Here is a 16,565-nt window from a genome sequence, read left to right on the forward strand (position 1 = left end):
CACTGCCTCTCGTCTGGTCTTCTGCTGGGGCTGGGGTGAGGGACCCACGGTGCTGGCGCCAGAGACAGCAAGCCTAGTCCTCTGCTTTTTTGAAGCTGGGGGACCAGCAGCTTTTCTCTGGAGTGTGGGGGTCAAACTTGCCGCTTCCTGGATCCCTGGGGAGCCCCTGCCCTGCCAAGCAGGATCTGCGAGCTGGGCCTTGGAATACCTGGTGGCCAGGTGAGCTGTCTGACCACAGTCCCCCTCGAGGATCCGAAGGTGCCAAGGGCTGGGCAGTAGATGGCCTTAGCTGCTGTGTGAGCAAGGGGTCTCTCTCCCCTGGGCCAGGACAGCCCCTGCCCTGCTGGCCCTCTGCAGACCAGGCTGGGAGCAGGGTGTCACGGGCAGAAGCCAGCTCACTCTTTGCCGAGATCCTCGGACCCAGTGCCCTGGGGACCCGAGCCAGTGTGGGTTCTTTGTATACAACAGAAACCTGGATCTTCAGCAGAAAAGGGATTTGGAGGCTGGCACCCGCAGGTGGAAAGAACAGGGTGGGTGGGTCTGGAAGGACGGCTGTGGGGAGGGGAGAGCTGAAAAGGGCAACTGGAGCCAGTGCATGAAGGCAGTGGGAGCCATGCAGGAGTTTAAAGCAAGGGATGACAACTGTACTCATTTAGTAACTCTCCAGAGGGGGCGCAAGTAGGGAGGGAGCCCACGGATCCTGGGATAGGGACATGCCGTGGCTTCTAAGCAAGAGAAAGTAAGCTATAAAAACTCCTGATTCCCATGTGCCCAGCTCTGTGCTTGGTCCTCCCAGGAATGTGAGGGGACCCTCACCCCCACTGTGCAAAGAACCCCCCATGGAAGTGCAAGTGGGACTCACCTGGTGCAAGGCAGGTTTCAAACTCCTGACGGTGCCTCAGGCAGCCTGGATGGGCCAGTGGTGGAGTTCAGTTTGGGGCTATAGGGTCTGGCCACAAATCCCAGGCCCCTTCAATCTGTGGCCCACTGCTCTGCACCTTCCACGTGCCCTGGAGCTAGGGTAGGGGGCAGGTCCTTGGTGCGTGAGGCACCTCACCCTCCCCAATGGGGCCTGTGTCCAGCCCCAAGACTCCTCTATCAGGTCCCGTGGAGGGCCAGCAGAGGGAGCCCGGGCCTTGCCGCCTTGGATCCTGGGCAAGGTTCCACCATCCCCGCTGGTCGAGGGGAGAGCTGCTCAGGAAAACGTCCGGGCAGCAGCCCAGGGCAGGTTACTGCAAAAGAGGCTAATATGGCCCTCCGGGTGTTTCCTCACATGGCAGAGACACCAGACACCTGCTCCTCCCTGGCTCTTTGCAGCCCGGGGGGGCGAGGATGCTCTCTGTGGAGGCAGCAGTCACTCAGGACCGGGCTAGGGCACCGTCAGTTAAGCCCCGGCCGGCCTGCCAACAGCAAGCACTGCCCTTTCTAGGCTTACTGGGCTGGAGCCTCCAGAGTTGGTGCGGTGCTGCGGCTCCATCTCCCTCCCCAGTACCAGAGCTGGGGGAGCCCTGGGAGCATCTAGTCCCCTCCCCCTGCTGCTCGAGCGGAGGAGATTGTGATCCCAGAGGCGAAGCTCCAGGGCCACACGGTCCACACAGGGGCAGGTGCCCTTTGTGTGACTGTGGCCATCTCTGCATGCTTTCCCGTGGAACACACGAACAGCAGGATGCCTGGCACATATTGCTGGTGAATGGGGGCAGTGCAGCAAAAAACGAGGGCAGGGAAGTGGCAGGGTGATGGGGCACACCCTCACCATAGCCTTGCCGAGAGGTTTGCTCAGAGCCCAAAGAACCCAGCCTAGTCTCATCCCAGGCAAGGAACAAGATCTTACTCTTTAATTCCAGATAACATAAATGAAGCACAAGTCTCCATAGGGACAGCAGGAACAGCTCAGAACAAGAAGCTGGGAGCCCCTCGCTGCTTAGGAGCTGTGTGTGACCCTAGTTGAGTGGCTTCACCTCTCTGGGCTAGATACTGAGGGGGGTGCCAGAGCCTGGTCCTCCTGGGACTCCATCAGCCAGTACAGTTACATGCCTTGGGTAAGCCCAAAACCACAGGCTCTGGAAAGCTCTGCCAGGCCAAACACAACTCAGTCACTCAACCCACGGCTTCCTTCCAGTGAAACCCTGACTCCTGAAAGTGCCTACCACCCCCTCATGCCCTGAGAGGGAGGAACCAGCCACAATGCAATTCGTGACCCTGCCTCCAACTGCAACACAGCTGGAACTCATTTGGAACCTGTTATCCTAATTCAGAAATGCCCCAAGTCATGAGAAAGTACAAGGTGCCCTTGAGCATACCCAGTCTCCGATGGTCCAGAGGGCAAGGAGCCGGTTAGGAAACCAAAGCTGCACTCCTGTGCCTGGCCCAGCTAGCACTCTGGTCAGTAGTTCTCCAGAAAGGAAACCACTCGACCAAGCCTAATTGTGTTATTCAAGTCACTGCGTTCACTGTTTTCTCAGATTAATATTCTCTGAAATAACAGACTATCCAGGCAAGTTCTGATTGAATTTCTATTAGCAATGGCCTTAGTTACTTGCTGCTTTCTCAGGGCAAAAAAGTAATCAATAGATGAAACCCAAGTCCATGTTCCACACACAGTTTAACACTTGTGAAAATGTAAATGTGTTTTCTGGAAACGGAGAAGACCTGCTGTCTTATTCCTGAGCAATGTCAGCCAAGGTCAAAAACCCTAATTTTGCAGAATCACCTGGAATGCTTGTTTAAAAAATAATTATTAGGCCCCAATCTCAGGAATCCAGCAAGACTTTTCCTCAAATGCTACCCTAGGCAGAGATATAACTATTAGGATCTTCCCAATTTTGGGAGTAAGAGTCAGGTGTTGGGAGACTTACAGCACATCCCTGTGTACTGTCAAATATATACCATCTGCACGCGGGGGTGCCTGCACGACAGCACCGAGGGGTGCCACACTTCAAAAGTTGAAACCTTGGGAAAGTCTGTCTGTTCCTAAACTCTCTAACCAAATACCCAGGCTCCATCTATGTGGTTGATTCTTGAGTAGGGCAGCCCTGGGCCCAGGCCGCACCTCTGGAGGCCTGTTAGCTCCACAGTCACTACAAGTATTGCTTTGCAAGAGAAAAAACATTCAGGAGGAAAGAATGCCAAGGAGGTTATCAGTAAACCAGCGGCCAGCACTATTTTCTAGACAATTTTGAAAGAGTTATTATGACTAAAGTATGATGACCTTTTTTGCTTACCAAATAAATCAGAGAGAGAAAAGCATGGCATTTGGATAAACATTTGGAATAAGAAAAAGATTCCTAACTCTCAAACCAACTTTCTCATTCCCTTAGAGGAAGAGCTGTGCCCTAACTCGTTGTCAGAAATACCCCAAACCTCGATGACTCAGCCCCACCCCATATGGAAGGCAGAATCTCCTTTATCCCAAAGTCACCCATGAATAATAAATTACACGAGAGGTAAATTAAAAATGCTTCCTTTATTACATAAAGCCAATAACTGCTACTTCTAAATTCAACTGTTTGTGCATCTCTTTATTGTTCAGTGTTACGCCTGTGATGTTAAAGAAAATCCACCTCAAAGCGTCATCTGGTAGTTGCTTCATGTGAGTGAAACATCACACGTGCTCCCCATTTCACACACAGTCAACAAACTGCTCTAGGAAACTGAGTTCACTGAGGCTCCAAAGTAAACCTTTAGTTCATGTTCCCCCACACCTGATTGTACCAGTAGCAGCAAAGTTCTGGAGGAGGCACAGTTAATGCCTCTCACAGGTGTCTTGACCTGTCGTCATGCTGTTCACAATAACCAAGGATGTTACAATGGAGCCCTAATTTGCACGAGAAGCCAATTAACTGTTCCAGATATTGTACATCTTCCTGAGGACATACCATGATTTCCAAGATGCAAGGTCACGCTATCAGTCTCCCAGCTAGCGCATGGGGAGCTCAGGCACAGGGAGCTGCTTCCTGGATTCCCACTATGTGCTCAAAATAGTGCTCGGCAATATCAGCGTTTACTGTGAGTGTAGGCAATTTTGGGGCAGTCTCCATTACACACTGGGTAGAAATGAAGACTGCCTGACTCAATCTTACTGTAGTTATTGTATTAGTATCATTAAACGTGGTGAAGAGAATTCTTTCCCATTAGTTAAGCTCAAGGAAGAATATAAAGCATTTGGGTCAATATTATAATCAAATTATGACCAATTCTCCAAGCCAAATAGACAAAAGGAACTGCCAAGGTTAAAGACAGAATAATTCTCTTCATACAGCCTTGTATTGTTTAATGAACTGCACCATTAAAAATCCTAAGCGTAACAGTAATCTTTACAAGCCAACTCATCAAAACAGGCATTTGGCCAATAAGAATTTAATTTCACACCGATAACATACTTTAGACTTTAGATTTATTTAGGGCCATTTGCACATGTTTATAAAATATTTAGTTTCTTCTAGAAGATGACAAGACAGCTCCCCTTCAGTGAGACCCTGGCCTAAGTATATTTGCTTTACTTATATAGCAAGAGGATAACATTAAACACGGAAGCTTTTGATTTGTGGCACTGAATGACGATCTACACGGGGCATCCTTCAAAAGCTACAATTAAGGATCCACCTAGCTTTTCAGCAATGCAAGCCCGATTGAGGTCTTCTGGCCCATTTGCTTGACACTCGTGTTTTATGCCTAGGGAGGAAAACACAACAATTCTATTTAGAATTATGGCAGTAGCTATTTCTCTAAGATACCAAACTGTTTTGAAAGACCAGTTCTAATAGGAATAGATGAACTATGGAATAAACAATGGAATACTATCCAGTAATGAGAACAATCTATAACTACATGCATCCAAATGGATGTACCTGACAAACATAATGTTGACTGAAAGAAGCCAAACATAAAAGTGTACATTTTGTATGATTCCATTTGTATAACATAAAATCAGCCAAAGCTAATAAATGCTGTTGGAAGGCAGAGTAACAGTCACCCTTGTGAAGGAAGGTGGTGGTGGTGGGGATTGACTGGAAGGGGCACAGGCAAGGCTTCTGGGGATGTGGCCATTAGATCAAGAAACAATGATTAGGTTCAGTTGTGAAAATTCATCAAGCTCTACAATAATTTATGAAGTACATCTTTCTGTATGTAAACTGTACTTTGATAAAAAGTTGAAAAGCAGTTCTGTTAACTTTTTTCCTTGGATTTTAAAAATGTAGGTAGAACTATGAAATTAGGTGTTTTGAATATACAGTTGATTTAGTCACCTGTATTGAAGTGTATGGATATTTACAGATGACATGACTTTTGTTATTAAAAAACAGCTAGCTCTCTTCAGTGGAATTACACTGTACATTTAAGAAATCTATCACAATGAAAACTATGTAAAATGTGTTACTGCTTTCTCAGAAACGTTACATCACCACACTGCACACACTGCAGAAGGACCTCAATTATGAAAGTGCATATGTAGCTTCTCCATACACAGCTGCTCTTTTTTAAACAGCCACATTGTTTCTAATTATCCATCATTTCAAGGCTATTTCTAAAGCTACTGAAAGCCATGCTAGATCCGCTTTTAGGCCACTTATGAATGATTTGAGAAAGCCCACGATGATTTCACTAAAAAAGACAGCAAGGCAACTGTCTTTTTATATCACCAAATCAAGTCTATATAATAATTCCCTTTACTGAAAGGCAGAATAAGGATAATGATGAATCAATTCTGAATCAATCTTTATTTGCATTTTGGAAGCACTGAAACCAAGGAGTCATTTTAAAACATCAGTTACCAGACCACAAAACACCTTCTGGGGCTGCCCCAATGTCAAATCAAATGCACACAGTACCTGTAAAGCACTGAACTACACAGCAGTACAGTTCAGGAAGGGAAATGAGGATTTTTTTTTAAACTTACTGAGCAAAACAAGCTAGGGCAAACCTGTTCTGCTACAAGAACATAAAAATCAGTCACAGTAAAACAAAATAAAAAGCACATGTGGGTGCAGCCCTTGTGACCTGGGCTCACTCAGTCCTTTGCAGCTGGCCTGGCAGAAGGCGGTGGGTGACCTCTGCAGATTCAGCACACACGGGACACAGCCCGAGCCTCTCATTCTACAGCTGGGACAGCCCCGCCCAGGGAGGTGCACCACTCCAGCCTTGCTCACACAGCAGCTGGACTACACCTGGCTTCAGGCCAGGTCTTCAGGCACCTGCGCACCATGCTCATTCCCCCTCCAACACCTCCTCCTGGCTGGAGCTAATCAGCACGGTCAGGCCATCACATCCGGATCCCAGTCACCCGGTGGCCAGTGAAATGTAAGAGGCCAGCTCAAAGACTGAACGCAGCTTCCTTTGAACACAGATGAGTCCATTACTTAACATCACAGTCCAATTTAGAGTAAAGCTAGAGATAGACTCTCCCTCCCCCCATTTTTGAACATTTCCTTTTTGAGACCTTGTTCTATCAACCGCATCCAAAGGCAACAGCAAATTTATTAAGCTTGAACAACACAAGCCAATTCCTCTCCACCGACGACATGAGAAAACCAGTTGAAAAACAGCCTGACCAGGTGAGCCTCTCACAGTGTTCAGGGGCCGGGGTGCCTATTAAACGGTGCACTCCAGACCCAGAGCGGCTGGCACCAGGCAGAAGGCACACTGAAACACAGGTTCAACCTTCCATCTTCTCTCTTAAAACAGGCAGCACTTCCCTTCTTCGTGCCCAGGATTCCCCAAAGAAAACAATGTGCTGCTTAAAAAATTTGTAGCCCCTATCCCAGGAGCCTCCCCACACCCCTAAATATCTGAAGATAAATCTACACCATACCTTGAAATTTCTTTTTGATTGCATCCTTGGAGCTCGCGTAGATCATTTTACTTTTCAGAGGTGCTAGTTCTGGTGCCCTGGAGAGGTGCCCAAAATGGAAAAACTGGTTTAAACAAAGTACAATTTTAAATCTTATTAGGCATCTGTATCAGAGATGGAGGAGGGTCCTCCAAATCTCCTGGGAAACTTTTTCTAACTACATGCTTTTTCTATTTCCCCACCTCCTTAGGAAGTAACTATATGATTAGACATGTATAAAATCTCACAAGTTGACCAGGGTGAAAAAAGTACCGAATCACTGGTTAAAAACAGATTAATGTGGCCATAGTGAAAGAACCAACATCATCCAATACTTTTCCTTTAAAATTAAAAAAAAAAAAAAAAAAAAATTCATATTTATTAATAAAGGCTTGAAATCAGCCATATTTATATATTTTTTCTAATTGGAAAAAAGTTTCAAACTACAGAAACAGAGAATAATCTAAAAGTCAAGTATCTGCCATCTAGAATTAACAATTGCCAGCATTTTGGCATTGTTACTTCAGATATACTACAAATAAAGTAAAAGTCCCCTTATTACCTCTCACCAATTATTTTATCTATTCTAATAGCAAAATGTGACCACACGAGTACTTGCTTTCCATCTTAATCTAACAAAACATGTACAATTGTTAAATGAGAGTCAAAATCAGAGTTTCAATTAATTCTCTTTAAAAAGTATTAAATCCATACCCATCATTACAATTCTAAATACAGCTTTCAAAAGAACTTCCTTTTTTAAGCTAAATGGCAACTCAGCAATAGTCTTGTCGGTGTTACTATTAATTTGAATTTACAGAATTTTGAATAACTTCCTCCTCTTGAATGAACACTTGAAGCACAGTTTATGCTTTACCACTTTTGTTACCAGCAATACTGAAAAATACCAGAAATATTAACAATGGAAATAAAAATTTCAACCTATTCTGAATACCTAATTTCCCACTATACCACCAAGCCTGCCGCCAGTCTGTACTACTGAAATATCAACAAGAATGAGGAGGATACCGAAATACTTTTAAAGCATTTAATGAGTTCACTTAGCCATATTTCTAGGACATTCAATAGTCATTAAAATCGTGGGTTCAAGCATGGACGCCATCTGTTTACCCCCTACCCAAATGGGCAGAGATTCTATACATGGGGCCCCGGAAATGGGCAGTCTGTCTCTCAGATGCTTGTTCCTCCCAACTCAGGTAGAAGAAGGGAGGCAAAACCATAACAACCTCTGATCTGGCAGATGCTTTGAACTCAAAGTTAAGTACTTTTCTTATGCAATTAGGTCAGGGACATAAAAAGGCATTCCCTGTTCTGATTTCACTCTAACCATTTTTTAAAAATACTTCTAAATAAGAGCTATTCCCTGGGTCCTGGACAGAACTTTGTATGGAAAACTCATTAGGTTTTTTCACCTTTCCCCCCAAAATAATAGTGCAAAATAAACTACTGAACTAGCCTAACAACTTGCTACTTTTATTTTCCAAATGTTCTTTAATAAGGATGTATAATTTTAATAGTGGAAAAATACATTAAAATCAGGGAAAAAATAGGGCAAATAAAGGAAATATTCACCAATTTAAAAGCCTAAACCTTTAGCTGCCTTAACTGCCACTCAGCCATAAACTGCAGAAGGGTAGGGGCTTTATTGTTTTATTCCCAGCTGTTTTTCCAGGCTCAAACACAATACTGGGTGCACAGCAGAAAAAGGTTAAGGAATGCACCATCATTCCAGTCAAGAATGTACTCCTTTTCAGTCTCATCTACTGTTATCTGTAGTAGGTGCGTCTGTGGCCGCCAGCAAACTGGACGATACGCTGCCTCGGTACATGCATCCTGACCTCATAAAACATCTTGTTTCCATTGAGTGTAATAAAGGCTTGCTGAAATGGAACGGAAGTGTGATCTAGAGTCACCTTCCTTAAGCCTTAGTTCTTTTGGCCTCCTAGCCCCGAATCTCTTGGTGCTACACAGCCAAGAACTCAATCTGTCCCTGCTTTGCCCTGGCCAAGATGTCAAGAAAACCATCACCCTCCAAAACTGCTACACCTTCTGGAAGCTAAAGAATATTCTCAGTGTGTGGCTACACCCTGCCACATGTTAGCCTGAGCATAATACAACTGAATGAGGAATAGAGGTATGACCTCAAACTGAAGCTTAATCTCAAATATTAACTTACTTGAAAACACCAAAATAACCAATTTAAAGAGGCTTTCAAGAAAAAGGCCAAGTAAATCCCTTCACAGCACTTTTTCACTGTTCACAACAATGCTGTCCGAGAGAATTTTCTGCAGTGATGGAACTGATGTAGATCTGCGCTTCCAATAAGGTAGCCACCAGTCACATGTGGCTACTGTGCACCTGAAACATTCAACTAGAAACAAAATTTTTAATTTCATTTAATTGTGACTAATTTAAACTTAAATAGTCACATGTGGCTAGTGGCTGCCCTCCTGGACAGCGTGGACAGTGTTGGAAGCAATTATAGTACTGACTTCTTCAAAAGTAGCAAACCACAAAGGCACAAGTAAAGGATGGGTGATTAAAAGGGGGAGGGAGATCCCTGGAGAGGGAGGATTTTGATGAGGCGAACGTCCTTCTCAGTATTCCAGGAAGAATTCATAGGCAGAGAAATTTTAGCTTATAAGCACTAAGTTCAGAGGCTGCAAAGAAATTTGTCTACCTCCCATTACTTTCCTCAAAATTAATGACTGAAAGTCACGTTCTCTCGAGTAGATGAACAGTGGTTCATGTTTAGTGTTGGCCCCATAAACAGCAAACAGCCACGACCTTATGAAGCCATGTACACAAAAATTAAACCACCACTGCAGAGAGCTTGAATGTGAATTACTTTGGTCCCAGGGTTCTCCAAGTGCTGACAATAAGAGACTAGCTCTGAGTTTTACAAAGGCCCAATATTTCTAATGATGCTTACCACAAAAAAAACATCAACTCCTCTTTTCTGGATTCCTTGGTTTCAAAGCTTGCATCATACAAAGCATAGCGACAATCTTTTTCAGGAAGCATTCCCACGAAATGCTTGAAAGGATCGGTTATGGTCACCCCTACATCTCCAACCAAGATCTCTTTGCCTTCTTCTACAATGATGCACTTCTTGTCTGCACTGAGACAAAAAATGACAGCCTTCTTTCTTTTCTTGATTTCTTCTGGGGTAGAGCACTTCCGAACTTTCATGTCATAAAAAATGCGACATACTTCATCAGCAACTTGCACTCCTGAGGCCTATATTGAGAAAAGAAATGAGAACAAGGCTTGTAACTTTTATTGTGACAAATAGAAACGGTAACTTTTGGTTATAGATGGGCATACACTTAAAACATTTAAGGTATACTTATCATGCAATAAGAAAACTAGAAAATCTGAGCTATAAAAAAACTACTTATCTCAGACATCAAACTTTTTATAGAAGATGATATATATATAAACCATCATCACTATTATGTGGTGGACAAGAGAAGTTGACTATAGCAGTCCCTGCTACCCTAAAACCTACAAAGAAGTGCCTCCCACGTTGCTGGATTTATTCCATGCTGTAAAGGTTGCTCAAAGCCATTCCCTGGGGTAGATCATTTCCCCACTTTCCAAGTTCCTTTCATAAGGCAGATGACAAGATCAGAGCTGCTGGACTAGGGAAACTCCATTCCTACAACATACCTCTTCACAATAAAAGAATTAAAAGGTTTTTGTTCTACTCATATCTCAAAATCGTGATCAATATTCAGTAATATTTGCCATTAAAATTTCACTTTCGATGGTTTGGTATGCTGAGCCCTCGCTCTTGGGGCTTGCCTTATGAAGCTTGTTACTGTAAAGGAGAGGCTAAACATGCTTATACTTGTGCCTAAGAGTCTCCCCCCAGTACCTCTTTGTTGCTTAGATGTGGCCCTCTCTCTCTAGCTAACGAACTCGGCGGGTGAACTCACTGCCCTCCCCCGCTACATGGGACCTGACTCCAAGGGATGTAAATCTCCCTGGCAACGTGGAATATGACTCCCAGGGAAGAATCGTGGGATGGAGAACATCTTCTTGACCAAAAGGGGGATGTAAAATGAAACAAAATAAACTTTCAGTGACTGAGAGATCTCAAATGGAGTTGAGGTCACGCTAGTGGACATTTTTACACACTACATCGATAACCCTTTTTAGGTTTTAATGTATTGGAACAGCTAGAAGTAAATACCTGAAACTATCAAACTCCAACCCAGCAGCCTTGACTCTTGAAGACGACTGTGTAACAATGTAACCTACAAGGGGTGACAGTGTGATTGTGAAAACCTTGTGGATCCCACTCCCTTTATCCAGTATATGGATGGATGAGTAGGAAAACGGGGACAAAAACTAAATGAAAAATAGGGTGGAATGGGGGGATGATTTGGGTGCTCTTTTTTACTTTTATTTTTTTTCTTATTCTTTCTGGTATAAGGATAATGTTCAAAAATAGATTGAGGTGATGAATGCACAATTATATGTTGTGTATTATGAACCGCGGATTGTACACCATGGATGACCGTATGGTATGTGAACATATCTCAATAAAGCTGAATTTAATTAAAAAAAAAAAAAAAACTAAAAAAAAAAATTTTCACTTTCAAAATCCCCAAGTTTTAAATTAAAATAAAAAAAATAATAATAATAATAAGAAGAAAATGTTTCTTGCTGTAATAAAGAAGATAGCTTAATTTGAGATTTTCTAACCAGAAAAATAAAAGCTTATACCATGTTATACTTGCTATTCTGGGAGGAGGAAGCAGTTAAACAAGATTTTGATGGCAAAACCTCAAAAACCAAACCAGTTGTTAATCTTTCCTTCTTTAAAGAATATGCTATTTACATTAACTTTATTGTATTTATAAATTTTTATGCTTAACTATTTTGGTTTGCATGTTAGCTTTTCTAAAGCAAGATCTATAAACTTAATAGAATTTAAATACTAAACAATGTAACTATGTTAATGAAGCCCCAAATCAATGTCAAGTAATTAAGAAATAAAAATGTATAACAGGAAAAGATAACCCACAGAATGAGAGAAATATTTGCAAGTCAAATATCTGGTAAGGAACTTATATCCAGAATACACAAGGAATTCTAAAAACTCAACAATAAAAAGACAAATAAGCCATGTAAAAATGGGCAAAAGATTTGAATAGACATTTCTCCAAAGGAGATATTCAAATGACCAATATGAAAAGATGCAAAGACGCTAAACATCATCAGTCATTAGGAAAATGCAAATCTAAATCACAAGGAGAGGAAGATCTAAGATGAAAGAGAGGTTGGGCTCACTTCTCTCCCAGAAAAACAGCTAGGGGTCAGGCAGAAACTGTCTGCCAACAACCGATGTAGGGCTCTGGAGATTGGGGGAATGCTCTGCAGCAGCCAGGAAAGTGTGGATGAAGAGTCGGGGAAGCTGCAGTGAGAGATCTTGAGTAACACCCCCAGCCCCAGCTCTTGGCACCCATCCCCCACTTCTGGGGCAGAAAGCGTCTGGTTCTCCTGTCTACGGCAGGCGGGCAGCTCCAGACTGAAAGGATAGCGGAGGTCCACTCTCCCAAGAACAGAGCAGGACATGATCTAGCACTGTGCTGACTTCTGGCTAGTGAATTTGGACTGCCAGGACCACCAGTGGTTTCAATCCACCCTGGGACTGTCTGGTGCCAAGAGCTAAAATAGATTGCCCTCTGAGGGTTGAGCAGAATGAGTTGCTGACAAGCCCATCTGCTGGCAGACAAGGAAACGGCACCTCTGGGAAGACATCTAAAAGGCTTTTGGGCAAACAGAGCCATATGCCGGGCAAGCCAAGGAGCAGAATTAAAGGCTTTTAAGCATCTTTACCTGACCTTTCTGGGATCCTGTGAGTGGTTATGTGTTCCCTTCATGGGTCCCTGGCTTGGGTAATACTGATGAACAAAGTGTCAAAGAAGAGCATTAACACAAACACAAGCAACAAAAAAGCTTTGACAAAGAGACACTATGACCTTCAGAGTAAATTCACGAAGATAAACTGATACCCAGACATCAGCAAAAAAATACTAAGCCATATTAAGAAAGAGGAAGATGTGGCCCAGTCAAAGGAGCAAATCAAAAAGTCAGAGATACAGATTCTAGAACAACTAATCAAAGATGTTCAAACAAATCGCCTGAACAAATTCAATGAGATGGCTAAAGAGATAACGGCTATTAAGAAGAGTCTGGGTGGGCATAAAGAAGAAAGTGAAAGCATGCAAAGAAAAGTAACAGATCTTATGGGAACGAAAGGCACAACAGATGAAATTTAGAATATACTAGAAGCACACAACAGATGTGCAATCAAATCTGCGAATCAAAAGACAGAGCATCTGAATCCGAACAGACAAAAAACAGAGAAAAGTAAGGAAAAACTGAGCAGGATCTCTGAGAATTGACAACATAAAAAGTGCAGGAACATTCAAGTCATGGGTGTCCCAGAAGGAGTAGAGAAGGGAAAAAAGGCAGAAGGAGTATCTGAGGAAATAATGGCCAAGAACTTCCCAACTCTTACAAAAAGCACTGAAATCCAGGTCCTAGAAGTGAAATGTACTCTAAACTGACCAAATCCAAATAGACCTATTCCAAGACACACACTAATTAGAATGTCAAATCCGAAAGATAAAGAGAGAATTCTGAAAGCAACAAGAGAAAAGCAACTGATCACATACAAGATGCCTGGTAACACTAAGTGCCAATTTTTCATAAGAAACCATGGAGGTGTGAGGGCAGCAGTACGATATATTCAAGATACTGAGAGAAAAATGCTAGCTAAGAATTCTCTATCCAACAAAACAGTCCTTCAAACATAAGGCAGAGTTTAAGACCTTCATAGACAAGCAGAAGCTGAGAGAGTTTGCTAACAAGAGACCTGAACTGTAAGAAAAACTAAAGGAAGTCTTGCAGACTGAGAGGAAAGGACAGGAGAGAGAGGATTGGAGTTGAGTGTAGAAATGAAGATTTATGAGTAAGGGTAACTAAAAGGGTAAAAAGAGACAAAAATAAGAGATGACATAAAAACTAAACAATAAAGTGGCTGAAGTAAAAATTGCCTTTACAGTAAAAACATTGAATGTTAATGGATTAAACTCCACAGTCAAAAGACAGACTGGCAGAATGGACAAAAAAATATGAGCCATCTATATGCTATCTACAAGAGACTCATCTCAGATCCAAGGATAAAATAGGTTGAAAGTAAAAGGCCAGAAAAAAGATATTCCATGCAAACAGTATACCCCACCCCACCCCCCAAAAAAAGGCTGGGCAAGCTTTATTAATATTGGACAAAATAGACTTTAAATGCAAAGCTGTTATAAGAGATAAAGAATGACACTATATATTAATAAAAGGGGCAATCCACCAAGAATAAATAAAAATCATAAATATGTATGCACCTAACCAGGATGCCCCAAAATTCATGAGGCAAACACTAGCAAAAATGCAGCTAGAAATCGATGTATCTACAATAATAGTTGGAGATTTCAATCCACTATTCACATCAATAGATAGAACATCTAGACAGAGGCTCAATAAAGAAACAGATAACTTGAATAATTTGATAAATGAACTATACCTAACACATATACAGAACCCCAAGACAGCAGATATACATTCTTCTCAAGTGCTGCCAGATTATTCTCTAGGATAGACCACACGATCGGTCACAAAATAGGTCTTAATAAATTTTAAAAGACTGAAATTATACAAAGTACTTTCTCTGATCATAATGGAATGAAGCTGGAATAAACAACAGGCAGAGGACTGAAAAATGCACAAATTTATGGAAGTTAAACAACACACTCTTAAACAATCAGTGGATCAAAGAAGAAATTGCAAGAAAAATAAATAAATATTTGAAAACAAGAACACAACGTATCAAAACTTATGGAATGCAGTGAAGGCAATGTTGAGAGGAAAATTTATAGCCCCAAATGCCTATGTTAAAAAGAGCGAGCTAAAAATCAAAGACCTAACTACACACCTGGAGGAACTAAAAAAAGAAAAGCAAACTAATCCCAAAGCAAGCAGAATACTTTTGTGCTTCAAAGGACTTCATCAAGAGTGTGAAAAGGCAGCCTATTCAATGGGAGTTAGTGTGAGTAGTTCATTTTTCTAGAAAATTGTCCACTTCATCTAAGTTGTCTAGTTTTAACCTTAGGCTAAAAGTGAGGAAACCTGAATAAAGTATGGCTTTTAATTAATGATAATGTATCAATATTGGTTCATTAATTGTAACAATGTATGTACTAATATAAGATGTTAATAATAGACGAAACTTGCATGAGATATATAGAAACCTCTGCAGTATCTTCTAAAATTTTCTGTCAGTTTTAAATTGTTCTAAAGAATTAAATACTTTAAGAAAAAAAAAAACCCCACAGATACCACTTCACACCCACTAGGATGACTATCATTTAAAAAATGGAAAATAAGTACTGGTGAGGATGTAGAGAAATAGGAACTCTTGTACTTTATTGGTGGGAATGTAAAGTTGTGCACCAATGTGGAAAATAGCTTAGCGGTTTCTCAGAAGTTAGACACAGAATTAACTGAAAACAGAGACTCAAACAGACACTTGTACACCGATGTTCATAGCACCATTATTCATTATTATCTAGCCAAAAAGTAGAAACAATCCAAGTATCCATCAACAAAAAAATGAGGAAACAAAATGCAGTATATACATGCAAGGGAATATTACTTGGCCATAAAAAAAAGTAGTATTGATACATGCTACAACAGGGATGAAACTTGAAAACTTTCTGCTAAGTGAAATAAGCCTGACGTAAAGGGCCACATTATTTCATTTATATGAAATGTTCAAAACAGGCAAGACCATAGAGACAGAAAGTAGATGGATGACTGCCAGGAGCAAAGCAGAGGGAGTAATGAGGAGTGACTGATAATAGGAATGGGTTTTCTTCCCAGAGTAATGAAAATGTTCTGGAATTTGATTGTGGTAATGGATGAACTCTGTGAATATATTAAAAACCAGTGAACTATACACTTTAAAAGGATGAACTTTCTGATATGTGAATTATATCATCTCAAAGCTGTTATTTAAAAAACACATGTAAGAATTCTGAGGGGAAAAGACATTAACATCCTAGCATCTACTTAATACTAAGGTAATTGAGCTATTTAATCAGTTCACTCATTAAAAGATCTCTAAACATAATATATTTCAATCCCATATCTTAGACATATTTTCTGCACATAAATTTCACTGTAAATTAATGAAGTGGCAGATATAATAGAAAATTAAGACTACAAAACTAACGCAAAAGTTATATAATCTTAATCATTTTCCTACTTTTAAAAAGCACTTTTCTTAAAACATCTATTATTTTAAAGAGTAGTATTTTTCCGAGCCCCACAACTTACCTATGCTACTAGGAATCTTTCTTTTGTAGAGATGAATAAAATGTTTAGAAAGTAACAAAAATTGACTGATATTCTCTCTTCACTTAACACTCCCGTTTTTATATATTTTTTGCTCCTTTATATTTTACAACTACTATATTCGTATATTACGTGTGACTTTTGAAAAAATAAAACAATTTTTACAACAACAACAAAACACTAGTGAAGAACTAGAAACAGAACCCAATTCCTCTAACTCCCTCTCCCTCATCCATAATGTTGATTTGTGTAAGTCACATTTAGCAGTTATAGACTGAATCATACCCCACGCACA

General features: G+C 41.3%; 1 protein-coding gene across 1 annotated transcript in view; it reads right to left on the reverse strand.

Annotated features, from left to right (window-relative positions):
- Positions 1–3,444: 3,444 nt before the first annotated feature.
- The window catches only part of DSTN (destrin, actin depolymerizing factor), a 40,281-nt gene continuing 27,160 nt past the window's right edge, over positions 3,445–16,565 (reverse strand). The window contains exons 2-4 of the mRNA XM_037811683.1: positions 9,780–10,087; positions 6,809–6,885; positions 3,445–4,671 (exon numbers count right to left, since the gene is read on the reverse strand). Of these exons, the coding sequence (XP_037667611.1) occupies positions 4,562–4,671; positions 6,809–6,885; positions 9,780–10,087 (495 nt within the window). The 3' untranslated portion in view covers positions 3,445–4,561. The remainder of the gene's footprint in view (positions 4,672–6,808; positions 6,886–9,779; positions 10,088–16,565) is intronic.

The sequence above is a fragment of the Choloepus didactylus genome, chromosome 19 (assembly GCF_015220235.1).
Source record: "Choloepus didactylus isolate mChoDid1 chromosome 19, mChoDid1.pri, whole genome shotgun sequence".
Classification (NCBI taxonomy): Eukaryota; Metazoa; Chordata; class Mammalia; order Pilosa; family Megalonychidae; genus Choloepus; species Choloepus didactylus.